Consider the following 17,477-nt stretch of genomic DNA (forward strand, 5'->3'; position numbering starts at 1 on the left):
TTATCCACTTTGGAAGCAATAATAGTAAGACAGATTATTACTTGAATGGGTGTAAATTGAGAGAGGTCGATAACAAGCAAGACCTTGGTGTCCTTGCGCATCAGTCGCTGAAAGTAAGCGTGCAGGTACAGCAGGCAGTAAAGAAGGGAATGGTATGTTGGGTTTCATAGCGAGACGATTTGAGTATAGGGATAGGGATGTTTTGCTGCAGTTGTATAGGGCGTTGGTGAGGCCACATCTGAGTATTGTATGCAGTTTTGATGTCCTTATCTGAAAAAGGATGTCCTTCCTATAGAGGGAGTACAGTGAAGGTTTACAAGGCTGATTCCTGGGATGGCAGGGTCTACCATGTGAGGAGAGATTAAGTTGGTTAGGATTATATTCATTGGGTTCAGAAGAGTGAGTGGGGATCTAATAGAAACTTATAAAATTCCCACAGGGTTAGACAGGGTAGATTCAGAAAGAATGTTCCCAATGGTGGGAGAGTCCAGAACTAGGGGTCATAGTTTGAAGATAATGGGGTAAACCTTTTAGAACTGAGATGAGGAGAAATCTCTTCAGCCAGAGAGTGGTGAGTGTGCGGAATTCACTACCACCAAATGTAGTTGAGGCAAAAACTTGTCTGATTTCAAGAAGAATTTAGATATAGCTCGAGGGACTAACGGGATCATGGGATATGGCGGGGGAGGGGGGGTTGAATCAGGATATTGAACTCGATAATCAGCCATGATCAAAATGAATGGTGGAGCAGGCTCGAAGGGCCGAATGGCCTACTCCTGCTTCTAGTTTCTATGTTTCTATATCATCTGATTCGAAGTTAATCCAGACCTGTGAATTGAAAAGTCCCAATGGGAAATATTGCAGATTGAGTTTGCAGGTCCGCAACCCACAGTAAAAAGAGGGGACCAGAATAACCTTGTAGTGGTAGATATATTTACCTGGTGGATTGAAACTCTTTATGCATAAAAATTATGCATAAATTACAGCTAAAATCTTGTGGGAACAGTTCTTTACAAGATGGGGATTTCTGAAAAGGATGGAGAGTAATAATAATGGTTCTCATTTCACAGCAGAAATAATGTAACAGCTCCGTTGTCTTGTGGGTGTGTTAAACACTCAGATGGGAATCAAATCTGGGTCCCTGGCGCTGTGAAGCAGCAGTGCTAACCACTGTGCTACCGTGCCTCCCAAAACATTAAATCTGTTTCTCTCGCCAGAGATGCTGTCAGACCCGCTGTGTTTTTACAGCACTTCCTGTTTGTATTTATGAGTTCAGGAGTCAGGCCAGAAGGAAATTTAAAGACAGTTTGGCCCGGTGGGCGAATGGAAGAGAGGGAAGGAGCAGAGGCAGCTGATCAGATTGTCTCAATCTTGGTGACAAAGAAGCTCCATGAGCTCCTCACACTTGTTGGAGGTGAGGATGGAGGAGACGGGAGAGGGGGAAGCCCTTCAAATGGAACTAACATGTTTGAGGTATTAAAAGCATTCATCACACTGTGTTGAACATAAAGCTTGTGTATTTAAGTTCCACCCAAAATATAAACCTTCCAACTGGGCTAGGATTTATCAGCAGAAACAGACACCAATGAAAATAGTCAGGACCTTGACGTGATTAAGAGCAAAATCCGGTCCTTGCAGTCACTCGTGAACACGCTGGTGTTTCAGCAGGTGAGGTGACTGAGTGAATCCCTTCCCACACACGGAGCAGGTGAATGGCCTGTCCCCAGTGTGAATTTGCTGGTGCTTTACCAGGTTGGATGATTGACTGAATCTCTTCCCACACTCGAAGCAGATAAATGGCCTCTCCCCATTATGAATTCTCTGGTGTTTCAGCAGGTCGGATGAATCAGTGAATCCCTTCCCACAATCAGAGCAGGTGAACGTCCTCTCTCCAATGTGAACTCGCTGGTGTTTCAGCAGGATAGAAGAGGTAGGGAATCCCTTCCCACACTCAGAGCATCTGAATGGTCTCTCTCTAGTGTGAACTCTCTGGTGTGTCAGCAGGATTGATGAGGTAGCAAATCCCTTCCCACACTCATGACAGTTGAATGGCCTCTCCCCAGTGTGAACCCACCGGTGTTTCAGCAGATGGGATGAACAAATGAATCCCATCCCACACTTGGAGCAGGTGAACGGTCTCTCCCCAGTGTGAACTCGCCGGTGTGTCAACAAGATGGATGAGGTAGTGAATCCCTTCCCACACTCAGAGCAGGTGAATGGTCTCTCTCCAGTGTGATTGTGTCGATGAGTTTTCAGTTCAGATGGAAATCTGAATCTCTTCCCACAGTCTCCACATTTCCATTGTTTCTCCCTGTTGTGACTGCATTTATGTTTCAACAGGCCAGATGATCGGCTGAATGTTCGTCCACACACAGAACACGTGTACGGTTTCTCTCCACTGTTAACCGTGCTTTCCCCTTCCATGTTTGAAACCCAATGATATTCAGATTACACTAATTTAGGCGATAGCGTCAGATCCTGATGCGACGTTTGGTTTGAGTTTTCTCCCTTCCACTCCTGCACTTCTAATATCCTGTAAAAAAAAAGTCCAAAGTTAAAAATTGAAGCAAATATTTCTCTTGGTTTGAGTTTACTGTGTGTAAATCCTCCCCTTCTCACCCTCTGGAAAAGGAGACTCCAAAATCCATCAATGTCAGTCCAGGATAGAAATTCACATTTTCTCACAGGGACAGTGATAACCGTGCCTGTGTCCTGCCCCCGAGAAAGATGACAGCCATTAACCCAAGTCTATCAGTGTTTCTCCTTCACTATTTCATGTGATGTGGGTTTTATTGCCAAGACCAGAATTTATTTCCTGCCCCTGAGGAGGGCAGTTAGAGACTGAATCGCATGTTGACAAGTCTATGGAAAGACAGCAGATTCCCATGAATAAACAGGATGGGTTTTTTAAATTGTTCACAGCTGTAATGGTTACTCAAGTGAAATTATATTCCAGATTTTCCAGCGTTTTGTGAATTCTATTTAAACCCCCCCAGCTCCATGATGGGACTTGAACCCCTGTCCCCAGAACATTAGGCTGTGTCACTGATATTACCACCACCTCCCCGATTGTAGAGGTGCTGCAATTACCCCCCGGGTCGGTGCAAACTCGGGCCCGGGGGTTCCTTATTCTGGGTTTGAGGCCTCCTCCACTGGCTGTTTCTGAAGCCTCTGCACTCACTTCCCTGCCTCCCTGCAGCTCCAGCACCCACACTGCGCATGGGCCAGTCCGAATCCGCACAGCGCATGCTCCACTCAGAATCAGGTACTGCGCCTGCGCAAGCGGCTGCTATTGTGACAATACGGCACATTCTCTCTCGCTGCGAATGCTGGGTAAGAGCACCGCCATAGGAAGGAGATAATGTTCAACACAAAATTGTGCTTTGTCATCCAATTACGATCAGAACTACAGGGTTAATATATAAAATTATTAAATAAATTGATACATCTACCAATGTGCATGGTGGGATTGTTACTGGACGAGTATTCCAGAGACCCAGGGTCCTTTTAGAGTCTACCCCACTCTGTTGTAGGTTGCAGCACGACATAGTTGGGTTGGTCACATGGGCAGAACAGTGATAGACTTCGAAATATATCACCATTCCTTCACAGTCACTGGGTCAAAATCCTGGAATTCCCTCCCGAACCGCATTGTAGGTAAACCCACAGCACATATACTGCAGCGATTCAAGAAGGTAGCTCACCACCACCTTCTCAAGGGCAACTAGGGATGGCCAGTGAGCGACGCCCATGTCCCACAAATTAATAAAAAAAATATGGTATTTAATCTTGATAAGTGCGAAGTAATGCACTTTGGAATAAGTAACAAGACAAAGAAATAATGAATGAATGGAAGGACACGAGGTAAAATCAGAGGAGCAGATGGGGATCTTGGGGTACTTATTCACTTAAGGTAACAGAGCAGCTGAATAGAATAGATAAGAAGGCATATGAGACACTTGCTTTTATCAGTCGTGGCATACAGTATAAGAACAAAGAGATAATGTTGGAGCTGTACAGAATGTTGGTTAGTCCACAGCTGGAGGATTGTGTGCAGTTCTTGTCACCTCACTATAGGAAGGATGTGATTGCACTGGAGGGGGTACAGAGGAGATTCACCAGGATGTTGCCTGGGATGGAACATTTGAGCTATAAGGAGACTGGATAGGTTTAGAGTGTTTAGAGCAGAAAAGGCTGAGGGGGACATGACTGTGGTGAATAAGATCATGAAGGATATGGACCGGGTGAGTAGAACCCTTGGTTGAGGGGTCAATCATGAGGGGACATAGTTTTAGGGTACCTGGCAAGAGATTCAGAGGGAAGTTGAGAAAAAAAAAATCAGAGGGTGGTGGGAATCTGGAATAAACTGCCTGGGAAGGTAGTGGAGGCTGGAAACGTAACAACCTTTAAAAAGTATTTGGATGAGCACTTGAAATATTATAGCATTCAGATAAGGATATGGGACAAGTGCTGGAAAATGGGATTAGCATGGGAGTTAGTGGTAGCTATTGGTGGTGCAGACTCGATGGGTCGAAGGGTGTTTTCTGCACTGTATGACTATGACTGTAAATCTCACTCAGTCTCTTTCACTCGAACAGTCTTTGTCTCTATCTATTTCCCTCTTTTGGTCTTTGTTCTATTTGCTCACTGTCTTTGTGCAACTAAATTTCACTGGATTGATTCCTGAGATGAGGCGGTTGTCCTTGGAGGGCATTCAGTGGGATGAGTCTGTCCTCTCTGAAATTCACAACAATGAGAAGTGATATAATTGAAAAGGGAGGGAAAAGGAAGGATCAGGAAAGCAGCAAACACTTTATGTTGTTCCAGGAAAAGTGGGGTCTGGTGGTGTGGATGTCAGGTTTTACACAGCACACGGTCAGCCTGTGGATTCACCCAGGATGAAGAATCTCTGAATGATTCTGTTCAAATCACCCAGAGAGGAACCTTTGAGACAAACCACCTAAGAAGGAGCAGCACATAAAGATATCCAAACACAGAGATCCAAACACACTCTCTCTCCCCGTCTCTTACACAGAAATGGGCAAACATAGAGACACACCCACAACCAGACAGACATCTTCATTCATAGACACACACCCACACAGATAATTCCAGCCCTATCACGTGGAGAATACAGCCCATTCTGACTAATACTGGAGATGAAATAACAGTGTCTTTACAAACCACAATGTTTGAGAAATTTAAGTAACCATTACCCTCCAGGGACTGTGAGAGTTCTGATTACCCATTTCCACTCCTTTCTCTAAACTTGAGTCTACGTTGAACAACATCTGGAACAGCAGCAATGACAAATCACGAACACTGAGCTGCCTCTTGTCAGCCTGGGTGAAGAGCCCTGCTGGGGGATAGTGTAAATTACAGAACAACATCCCTGGGTAATCAGTGTCTCTTGGTTCTGGAATTACAGAAGATGCTAATTCCCCTCACATTGATGGTCCAGTTAATGAAGAGAATTCTAAGACAGGTTTCAAGCATAAAGAATATAATGTTGTTTTGACTCTGTCATCCTGGCCTCATTCATTACTGCTCCAATGTCCTGGGAAATGTGCTGCACCACATCCAGCAGGTACCACAGACACTATTCATCTTTTTCAAAATGTGGATTCGAATCCAGGTCCCCAGAACATTAGCTGGGATTCTGGATTAATAGTCTATCGATAATACCATTAGGCATCGCCTCCCCCAAATTTGTTCCCTTTGGAACAAAGAAGCTGAAATGGAGATTTCATGGATCTGTTCAAGATTATCGGGGTGGGGACGGATGGTTTGATAGAGCAGGTCGGGAGAAACTGTTCCACTGATGCGGGTCAGTAACCAGAGGACTGGGATTGAAGATAATTAAAGAAAGACAGACTGGCATTAATATCGCACATTTCCCGACCAGCAGGAATCACAATGAGATCATTGTTATAATGAAGGCTGAATGGCCGAATGCTGCTCCTACGGCTTATGGTCTATTCCTTAGTTCCCTCGAAACGGGGATAATCCCAGCCTCCCAAATGAAGATGCAGTCATTCAAAAATTAAAACAAAGTTGATTTTTAAAATTTTTTAAATCCAGAATACTAATATCTAAATCTGCACTGGATATTGTTAACATCAGACCCCAATAAATATAGTTCAGTTCTGGATGTGATTAACAGCAAACTCCAATCTGGCTGGTGTGTCAGCACGTTGGATGACTGATTGAATCCTTTCCCACACTTGAAGCAGATGAATGGTTTCTCCCCAGTGTGAACTCGCTGGTTTACAGTGAGAGGAGATGATTGTCTGAACTCAGTCCCACAGTGAAAGCATCCGAACGGACTCGAGTGTGAACCCGTTGATGGGTCATCAAGTTCCCAAAACTTTTAAAGCACTTTCCACAGTCTGGGCATTTAAAAGGTCTCTCGTCAGTGTGAATCCGTTGATGGCAGATCAGGTTCGAAGAGTTAGCGAATTTCTTCCCACATTTGGAGCAGGTGAACGGGTTATCCTCAGTGTGAATCCGCTGGTGTGTCAACAGTTCTGTTGATGTAATGAATGCCTTCTCACACTCAGAGCAGGTGAATGGTCTCTCTCCAGAGTGAATTCGCTGGTGAATCAGAAGGTGAAACGACCGGCTGAATTTCTTCCCACACTCGGAGCAGGTGAATGGTCTCTCCCCAGTGTGAACTCGCTGGTGTGTCACCAGGTGGGTTGACTGAGTGAATCCCATTTTGCACTCGGAGCAGGTGAATGGTCTCTCCCCAGTGTGAACTCGCTGGTGTGACACCAGGTGGGTTGACTGAGTGAATCCCATTTTGCACTCGGAGCAGGTGAATGGTCTCTCCCCAGTGTGAACTCGCTGGTGTGACACCAGGTGGGCTGACTGAGTGAATCCCACCTTGCACACAGAGCAGGTGAATGGTCTCTCCCCAGTGTGAATTCGCTGGTGTCTCACCAGGTGGGACAACTGAGTGAATCCCTTCCCACACTCGGAGCAGGTGAACGGTCTCTCCCCAGTGTGACACCGTCGATGAATTTCCAGCTCTGATGGGGAACTGAATCCCTTGCCACAATACTCACATTTCCACAATTTCTCTCCGTTGTGACTGCATTTATGTTTTGACAGGCCAGATAAACGGCTGAATCCTCGTCCACACACGGAACACGTGTACAGTTTCTCCCCACTGTGAGCGGTGCTTTTTCCTTCCATGTTCAAAATCCAATGATACGCATATTACGATAAATTGGGCGACTCTGTCTGATCCTGATGTGATGTTTGGTTTCAGTTTTCCGACTGCAAATCCTCACCTTTGAATATGCTGTGAAATTGATTTAAAAAAGAAAAAAAGAGAGTGAGAGAGAACACACAAAAACACAAAGGCAGGTTGTGAAATGGAGCTGAATGAATCTGGTCATTTGTGGGGCCAGCACTGGGAAAAAGAGACCAAGAAAACTGATGGATTGTCATAAAAACCCAACTGGTTCACTAATGTCCTTCAGGGAAGGGAACCTTTGAGCCAGTCTGAACCTATACAAGACCAGAGCTTCAATGTGAAGAGGCAGCGGATGGGCGGGATTAAGAGATGTGGGAGGAGAAGAGGTGAAGGAGTGGATACATCTACAACCAGACAGAAACTCCCAAACCCTCAACCTCCACCATTTAGAAAGACCAGGTTCACAGGTGAATGTGAACATCATCACCTCAAAGTCACACAGCATCGCGACTGGACTGAGATCCTGTCCTGGATTAGGAAAAGTTTCCTCCATTTAAAGAGTGAGAAACATGAAAGGATTGTCTTCAGTCCACGCTACAAACTCCACCCCGTGGACACTGACACCATCCCACTCTGGTGCTGAAGCAGGCTGTTTACAACCAGGTTCAAATATTTATTTTCTAAATCTGACTTTGCAGGGTCGACAAGGCTGTTTCCCGTGTCAAGGCCCATGCCTGGTCTGCCCATTTCCATACCTTTTTAGTAACTTTATACTAGTTGGGTATAACTGAGAGGCTTGCTGTGTCATATCAGAGGGAATTTAAGATTCAACCACATTGCAGATCTGGAGATACATGTAGGCCAGACCAGGTGAAGATGGCAGATTTGTTTTTCCCTAAACAGCACTAGTGAACCCAATGGGTTTTTATGAGAATCAATAATGGTTTTTTGCTCATCATTAGCCTTTCAAATTCAAACTTTTATGAAATGTAAATTCCACCACCTGCCGTGGCAGGATTTGAACCTCGGTTCCCAGAACATTACCCTGGGTCTCACCCCCTCGATGCCCTTCCAACCACACACCTGTGCCAACTCCAAGAATGGGTTTCCATCGGTGAGGGGGCTGTGACCTCACACTGCATACTTCTTTGAAAACATGTATTGATATCCTCATAGCTATTTCTAAAAATTTTAAAATGGGAGAAATAGCTGAATCTGTGTGTGTCTCTGACCCCTGAACAAATGGAGCAATCTGGGAGACTCAAAGAAACTCACAGCTCATTCTCCCAGAAGCAACATTTTGATTCTGGATCATGTGAAACACAATTGTTCTCTGTGATCTCTGCACTGTAAATCTTTCCTTTCTCTGTCCATCTTCTATGTATTAATGCATCCATCATTATGAAGTGCTTTGAAAGGTTAGTCATGGCACAAATCAGTCCGGCCTCCCAGACTGCCTGGATCCACTACAGTTCACAACCGCCGCAACAGGTCCACAGCAGGCACCATCTCCCTGGCCCTGCACTCAACCCTGGAACCACCTGGATAACAAAGCACCTATTTCAGACTCCTATTTATTGATTACAGCTCAGCCTTCAACACCATTATTCCTATGAAACACATCTCCAAATTCCGTGGCCTGGGGTTTAGCTCCTCTCTCTACGACTGGATCCAAGACTTCCTAACACACAAACTGCAATCAGTAAGAATAGGCAACAACACCTCCTCCACAATCATCCTCAACACCGGTGCCCTACAAGGCTGTGTCCTCAGCCCCCTACTATACTCCTTATACACCTATGACTGAGTGGCCAAATTCCCCCCCAACTTGATTTTCATGTTTGCTGATGACACCACCGCAGTGGGTCATTTCTCAAACACTGACGAGACAGAGAACAGGAATGAGATAGAGAATCTGGTGAACTGGTGCGGTGACAATAATCTCTCCCTCAATGTCAACAAAATGAAGGAGATTGTCATCGACTTCAGGAAGCGTAGAGGGGGACATGTCCCTGTCTACATCAACAGGGATGAAGTGGAAATGGTCGAGAGCTGAGTTTCTAGGTGACCAGATACCAACAACCTGTCCTGGTCCCTCCAGCCAATGCTACAATTAAGAAAGCCCACCAACACCTCTATTTTCTCAGGAAGCTAAGGAAATTTGGCATGTCCGTTATGATTCAGGGGTCGGTTCGGAACCTCTATCTTCAGAGGGACAATAGAATCATAGAAACCCTACAGCACAGAAAGAGGCCATTCGGCCCATCGAGTCTGCACCGACCACAATCCCACCCAGGCCCTACCCCCATATCCCTACATATTTTACCCGCTAATCCCTCTAATCTACGCATCCCAGGACACTAAGGGGCAATTTTTTTAGCATAGCCAATCGACCTAACCCGCACATCTTTGGACTGTGGGAGGAAACCGGAGCACCCGGAGGAAACCCACACAGAGAGGGGCGGGTCAGGATGGCGACCTCCTCGTGAACCTGGTCCTGGGCCTGGCAAAGCGCGCCATTTATAGGTCCAGGCAGCAGGCGATCGAGGAGGCCGTCCATCCTGACTGTCTGCCCCTCTACCGTGGCTACGTTCGCGGCCAGGTGTCCCTGGAGAGGGAACATGCGATGTTCATGGGTGCGGTTGACGCCTTCCGCCCCCGTTGGGCACCGCAGGGGTTGGGATGTGTTATCGACCCTAATAGTCACATTATGATTTGATGTTTTTAAGTTTCCTTTGTAGTTTGATTTTTGTTTGGGCTGCTCCCCCTCCTTTTGGGGAGCTGCCCCTTTTACTTTGTCCTGATTTAACTTGAGTTTGTTTATTTGGTTTGACCTTAAAAAAGGCCAACATCTGTGAGTAAAACACTTTTTCTTTTCTCCCCCTTTCCATTTCTTTTCTCATTCTGGGGGAAATTGGGGACTTGCAGCAACTGAAGGGAAAGGAAGTGAATCCAGTTGGTATGTTCCACACATTGTTAGTCCAGTCAGATAGACATATATCTGTCTCGCAGCCTGCATGGAGATTTCCAGCTCTCTGTGTCCAGGACAGGAAGCAGTGAGCATGGATCTAGTTTCAAACGTTCTGGGGATCTGATGATCCATGCCTCGGGACATCCTTTCTTGCATCAGGTTGTAGACGTTGTCTACCTGATACGCTGCAAGAAAGGATGTCCCGAGGCATGGTACATTGGGGAAACTATGCAGACGCTGCGACAACGGATGAATGAACACCGCTCGACAATCACCAGGTAAGACTGTTCTCTTCCTGTTGGGGAGCACTTCAGCGGTCACGGGCATTCGGCCTCTGATATTCGGGTAAGCATTCTCCAAGGCGGCCTTCGCGACACACAACAGCGCAGAGTCGCTGAGCAGAAGCTGATAGCCAAGTTCCGCACACACGAGGACGGCCTCAACCGGGATATTGGGTTCATGTCTCACTATTTGTAACTCCCACAGTTGCGTGGACCTGCAGAGTTTCACTGGCTGTCTTGTCTGGAGACAATACACATCTTTTTAGCCTGTCTTGATGCTCTCTCCACTCACATTGTTTCGTTTCTTAAAGACTTGATTAGTTGTAAGTATTCGCATTCCAACCATTATTCAAGTAAATTGAGTCTGTGTCTTTATATGCTCTGTTTGTGAACAGAATTCCCACTCACCTGAAGAAGGGGCTAAGAGCTCCGAAAGCTTGTGTGGCTTTTGCTCCCAAATAAACCTGTTGGACTTTAACCTGGTGTTGTTAAACTTCTTACTTGGCCATAGAAGACAGAGGGTAGCAGCGGAGGGGTCTTTTTCTGATTGGAGGTCTGTGACTAGTGGTGTTCCGCAGGGCTCTGTACTGGGACCTCTGCTGTTTGTGATATATATAAATGATTTGGAAGAAGATGTAGCTGGTCTGACTAGTAAGTTTGCGGATGACACAAAGATTGCTGGAGTTGCGGATAGTGATGAACATTGTCAGAGAATACAGCAGGATATAGATAGGCTGGAAAATTGGGCGGAGAAATGGCAGATGGAATTTAATCCAGATAAATGCGAAGTGATGCATTTTGGTAGATCTAATGCAGAGGGGAGCTATACAATAAATTGCAGAACCATCAGGAGTATAGACACGCAGAAGGATCTGGATGTGCAAGTCCACAGAACCTTAAAGGTGGCAACACAGGTGGAAAGGGTGGTGAAGTAGGCATATGGCATGCTTGCTTTTATTGGAAGGGGCATAGAGTATAAAAGTTGGCATATGATGTTGCAGTTATATAGAACGTTGGTTCGGCCACATTTGGAATACAGCGTCCAGTTCTGGTCGCCACACTACCAGAAGGACGTGGAGGCTTTGGAGAGAATACAGAAAAGGTTTACCAGGATGTTGCCTGGTATGGAGGGTATTAGCTATGAGGAGAGATTGAGTAAACTAGGGTTTTTCTCCCTGGAAAAACAGAGGTTGAGGGGCGACCTAATAGAAGTTTATAAAATTATGAAGGGCATAGATAGGGTGGACAGTTGGAAGCTTTTTCCCAGGTCAGAAAGAACAAACACAAGGGGTCACAAGTTCAAGATAAGGGGGGCAAGGTTCAATACCGATATGCGGGGGACGTATTTTACACAGAGGGTGGTGGGGGCCTGGAATGCACTACCAAGCAAGGTGGTTGAGGCAGACATGCTAGGATCATTTAAGACTTATCTAGATAACCACATGAACAGACTGGGAATAGAGGGATACAAACGGATGGTCTCGTTAGGAACACATGATCGGTGCAGGCTTGGAGGGCCGAAGGGCCTGTTCCTGTGCTGTACTGTTCTTTGTGCTTTAAAATAGACACAAGAGTTTCCGGGCAGTCACAGGAATGTGGTCAAGATAGTCCAGTCCCCCAATGCCTCACATTCAATCTGCAGTCCTTCAATTATAACAGAATATGTGGCTGTATGGAGCTGCCTTGGCCATGGTCAACCCCAACCCCAAGGGTGCCTTCATGAACTGCTGCAATGCCTGAGGTGCACGTACATCCACAGTGCTGTTAGGAAGGGACTTCCAGCTACACATTCCAGACTTTCACTGGACTGCAGGTGGATATCAGATTGACATATTCCATTCAACCACACCCAAGGTGTGTTATTCCAATTCCTTTATTGTCCAGGACAATACATTCACAATATCTTTAAAACAGAAATTAAACATTCCCATTTGATTTCAGGTATTAACATATTCTGTTAGTTTGTTCTTTATTGTCAATGTCAGGCTGGGGTTGTTTTCCTTGGAGCAAAGGAGGTTGAGGGGAGATTTGATAGAGGTGGACAAGATTCTGACAGGTTTAGATAAGGTGGACAAAGAAAAGCTGTTCCCATTAGCTGACGGGACAAGGACGAGGGGGGACACAGATTTCTTGTTTTGGGTTAGAGATGCAAGGGAGGGGGAGTGGGGGGCTGGGGGGGGGGGGGGGCAGTGGGGTGGGGGGGGGGAATTGAGGGGGGAGATGTGAGGAAGAATATTCTGATGCAGTGAATGGTAATGACCTGAAACTCGCTGTCTATGAGGGTGGACGAAGTGGAGACAATAAACAATTAAAAAGGAAATTGGATGGGCATTTGGGATGTTCCAAACAGAACGAAGAACAAAGAAAATTACAGCACAGAAACAAGCCCTTTGGCCCTCCAAGCCTGCAGCAACCATGCTGCCCGTCTGAACTAAAACCCCTACCCTTCCGGGGACCATATCCCTCTATTCCTATGCTATTCATATATTTGTCAAGACACATCTTAAAAGTCACTATCGTATCTGCTTCCACTACCTCCCCCGGCAACAAGTTCCAGGCACCCACCACCCTCTGTGTAAAAAACCTGCCTTGTACATCTCCTTTAAACCTTGCCCCTCGCACCTGAAACCTATGCCCCTCGTAATTGACTCTTCCACCCTGGGAAAAAGCTTCTGACTATCCACTCTGTCCATGCCCCTCATAATCTTGGAGACTTCTATCAGGTCTCCCCTCAACCTCCGTCGTTCCAGTGAGAACAGACCAAGTTTCTCCAAACTCTCCTCATAGCTAATGCCCTCCACACCAGGCAACATCCTGATAAATATTTTCCGTACCCTCTCCAAAGCCTCCACATTCTTCTGGTAGTGTGGTGACCAGAATTGAACACTAGATTCCAAGTGCGGTCGAACTAAGGTTCTATGAAGCTGCAACATGACTTGCCAATTTTTAAACTCAATGCCCCAGCCAATGAAGGCCCGCATGCCGTATGCCTTCTTGATTATCTTCTCCACCTGCATTGCCACTTTCAATGACCTGTGTACCTGTACACCCAGATCCCCCTGCCTATGAATACTCTTAAGGGTTCTGCCATTTACTGTATATTTCCCATCTGTATTAGACCTTCCAAAATGCATTACCTCACATTTGTCCGGATTAAACTTCATCTGCCATCTCTTCGCCCAAGTCTCCAACTGATCTATATCCTGCTGTATCCTCTGCCAGTCCCCATCGCTATCCGCAATTCCACCAACCTTTGTGTTGTCCACAAACTTACCAATCAAACCAGTTACATTTTCCTCCAAATCATTTATATATATATTACAAACAGCAAAAGTCCCAGCACTGATCCCTGAGGAATGTCACTTGTCACAGCCCTCCATTCAGAAATGTACCTTTGCAATGCCAACCTCTGTTTTCTTCTGACTAAATATCTCTAAACTTCCTAACACCCTGTCACTCTGTGATCCTTGTGACATTTGAAACCAGGTATTTGCAAAAAGACTCAAAGAGCATCAGCCCACTGGAGGCTGAGACCAGCCAGTCCAGCACAAAGAAACCCTCTGACCCTTCCCATTGACCAACTGTGAGAATGAACAAAATGCAATCCTGGATGTAATTGAGAGCAGGAACAATAACAGCAGAATCCAACCTCTGGAATCACTCGTGAACTTGCTGGTGCCTCAGCAGCCGGGATGAAACGCTGAAACCCTTCCCACACACAGAGCAGGTGAACGGCCTCTCCCCATTGTGAACTCGCTCGTGCGTCTGCAGGTTGGATAACTGAGTGAATTCTTGCCCGCACTGAGAGCAGGTGAACGGCCTCTCCCCCGTGTGAACTCGCTGGTGTGTTTGCAGGTTGGATAGCTGAGTGAATCCCTTCCCACACTGAGAGCAGGTGAACGGCCTCTCCCCTGTGTGGACTCGCTGGTGCGCCCGCAGGCTGGATGACTGAGTGAATCCCTGCCCACACTGAGAGCAGGTGAATGGTTTCTCCCCTGTGTGAACTCGCTGGTGTGTCCGCAGGTCGGATGACCGAGTGAATCCCTTCCCACACTGAGAGCAGGTGAATGGTCTCTCCCCAGTGTGAACTCGCTGGTGTGTCTGCAGGCTGGATAACCGAGTGAATCCCTTCCCACACTGAGGGCAGGTGAACGGCCTTTCCCCAGTGTGAACTCGCTGGTGTGTCTGCAGGCTGGATAACTGAGTGAATCCCTTCCGACACTGAGAGCAGGTGAATGGCCTCTCTCCAGTGTGAACTCGCTGGTGTCTCTGCAGGCTGGATAACTGAATGAATCCCTTCGCACACTGAGAGCAGGTGAATGGTCTGTCTCCAGTGTGAACTCGCTGATGTGTCTGCAAGTGGGATGACAGAGTGAATCCCTTCTCACATTGAGAGCAGGTGAACGGTCTCTCCCCAGTGTGAACTCGCTGATGTCTCTGCAGGTGGGATGACCGAGTGAATCCCTTCCCACACTGAGAGCAGGTGAATGGGGGCTTCTCCCCAGTGTGAACTCGCTGGTGTGCCCGCAGGTCGGATGACCGAGTGAATCCCTTCCCACACTGAGGGCAGGTGAACGGCCTCTCCCCAGTGTGAACTCGCTGGTGTGCCTGCAGGTTGGATAACTGATTGAATCCCTTCCCACACTGAGAGCAGGTGAACGGCCTCTCCCCAGTGTGAATTCGCTGGTGTGTCAGCAGGCTGGATGACCGAGTGAATCCCTCCCCACACTGAGAGCAAGTGAATGGCCTCTCCCCTGTATGAACTCGCTGGTGTGTCCGCAGCTCGGATAACTGAATGAATCCCTTCCCACACTGAGAGCAGGTGAATGGCCTCTCCCCAGTGTGAGCTTGCTGGTGTCTCTGCAGGCTGGATAACTGAGTGAACCTCTTACCATACTGAGAGCAGGTAAATGGCCTCTCTCCAGTGTGAACTCGCTGGTGTCTCTGCAGGCTGGATAAATTATTGAATTCCTTCTCACACTGAGAGCAAGTGAACGGCCTCTCCCCAGTGTGAACTCGCTGGTGTCTCTGCAGGTGGGATGACTGAGTGAATCCCTCCCCACATTGAGAACAGGTGAACGGCCTCTCTCCAGTGTGAACTCGCTGGTGTCTCTGCAGGTGGGATGACCGAGTGAATCCCTCCCCACACTGAGAGCAGGTGAACGGCCTCTCCCCAGTGTGAACTCGCTGGTGTGACTGCAGGGTGGATAAATAAGTGAATTCCTTCTCACACTGAGAGCAAGTGAACGGCCTCTCTCCAGTGTGAACTCGCTGGTGTCTCTGCAGGCTGGATATCCGAGTGAATCCCTTCCCACACTGAGAGCAGGTGAAGGGCCTTTCCCCAGTGTGAACTCGCTGGTGTCTCTGCAGGTGGGATGACTGAGTGAATCCCTCCCCACACTGAGAGCAGGTGAACGGCCTCTCCCCAGTGTGAACTCGCTGGTGTCTCTGCAGGTTGGATAACTGACTGAATCCCTTCCCACATTGAGAGCAGATGAACGGCCTCTCCCCAGTGTGGCTGCGCCGATGAGCTTCCAGCTCTGATGGGGTTCCGTATCCCTTCCCACAGTCCGCACATTTCCATGGTTTCGCCATGGTGGAGGTGTCCTTACCTCACTCTTGAGTGGACAATTAGTTGAAACTTCGTCCACACACAGAACAAGATTACAGTCTCCACCCGCTGTGAATGGTGTGATATTTATTCAGACTGTGGAACTGGTTAAAGCTCTTTGGAACACACTCACTCAAGTGTGGCAGTGTGTTGATGCTTTTTCACTCACACTGACATTTCAAATCTTTTCAAATCGACAGACTGGACAATCATTTCTCCTTCTGGATTCAAAGTCCGATGATATTGAGGTCCCAAGGAATATGACTCTGTCAGATCGAGACGTGACATTTGAGATTTCAGCCTGTGATTCCTCTTTCAATATCCTGTAAAATGAGTTTCCAAAAGTCATCAGTGTCAGTACAGGATAGAAATTCAGAACAGACAATTTCTATGGAACATTCTTTCCTCTCTCATTCAGAGGGTGGGTTCTCCCCCGCATATGCACAGCTTCCCCTCTCCCTCGCACATTTTGCAGTCCCCGGCCGGGGGGAGGGGGAGATCACCGAGCGGCTTCTCGCTCTGGCCGGAGCCGTCAGCCGGTTGCCTGGAAACCTTGGCTCGATGTGGTGTAGGGGGAGGGGAACAATGGGTGGGGGCGGGGCTCCCGGGTCCGCGCGCCCGGGCCTGCGCACTGGAACCCGGAGACATCACCGCGGAGCAGAGTGATTCCTATTGGCTGATTCAGGCAGGGCTCTATCGTGGCATCACAATGCGGAAGTTGTCCAATGAGCTTCAGAGTGAAACTTCGCTCTCCGATCACATTCCATTGTGACGTCACACCCTCACCCATTCCATTGTGACGTCACACTCTCACCCATTCCATTGTGACGTCACACCCTCACCCATTCCATTGTGACGTCACACCCTCACCCATTCCATTGTGACGTCACACCCTCACCCATTCCATTGTGATGTCACACTCTCACCCATTCCATTGTGACGTCAGGGCTTCCCTCTCCGATCACAATCCCTGCCGGCCTCCCACATGCAGCCTCAATGGCGGCAGTCAGCCCGGGTCTAACACTACAAGCTGCCGCTCCATTTGGTACAAAGGGGGGGGAACCGGGAAGTTCATTTCCGGGGTCTGGGTTTGAACAACATGTTTACAAAGCCTCTCCACCCACCCGCCACATTTATCATTCCCCGCGCGCCGCCCTCTACCTGGTATTGATCTCGCTTCCGAGTCAAAACCGTCCTTCCGACGCCATTACCCGCACTGCGCATGCTTCAGGTCCCGCCTTCATTCACTCTGATTGGTTGGAGGACCAGCCGCTCCCGCTCGGTCGGCCAGTCCCGCCCCCTCTTCCTATTGGTCCGGAGCTGCCGTCAATCAGTCCCCGGGCATTGTGATGTGGAGCATGCGCAGTGTCATTGCTGTCCTTGGCGCTTGTTTGTCCCGGAGAAGCGGAGTCA

The 17,477-nt window shown here is 47.7% G+C and overlaps 1 protein-coding gene across 1 annotated transcript; it reads right to left on the reverse strand.

Moving 5' to 3' along the window:
* Nucleotides 1–912: 912 nt before the first annotated feature.
* On the reverse strand, nucleotides 913–16,048 carry LOC144483179 (uncharacterized). The gene is made up of 4 exons (XM_078201973.1): nucleotides 14,161–16,048; nucleotides 6,272–7,133; nucleotides 3,270–3,406; nucleotides 913–2,417 (listed from the first exon to the last, which is right to left on the reverse strand). Exons 1-4 carry the CDS (start codon nucleotides 16,046–16,048, stop codon nucleotides 1,639–1,641), a joined length of 3,666 nt encoding a protein of 1,221 aa, XP_078058099.1. The 3' UTR covers nucleotides 913–1,638.
* Nucleotides 16,049–17,477: the final 1,429 nt, after the last annotated feature.

This window comes from Mustelus asterias, unplaced genomic scaffold (assembly GCF_964213995.1).
Source record: "Mustelus asterias unplaced genomic scaffold, sMusAst1.hap1.1 HAP1_SCAFFOLD_47, whole genome shotgun sequence".
Lineage (NCBI taxonomy): Eukaryota > Metazoa > Chordata > Chondrichthyes > Carcharhiniformes > Triakidae > Mustelus > Mustelus asterias.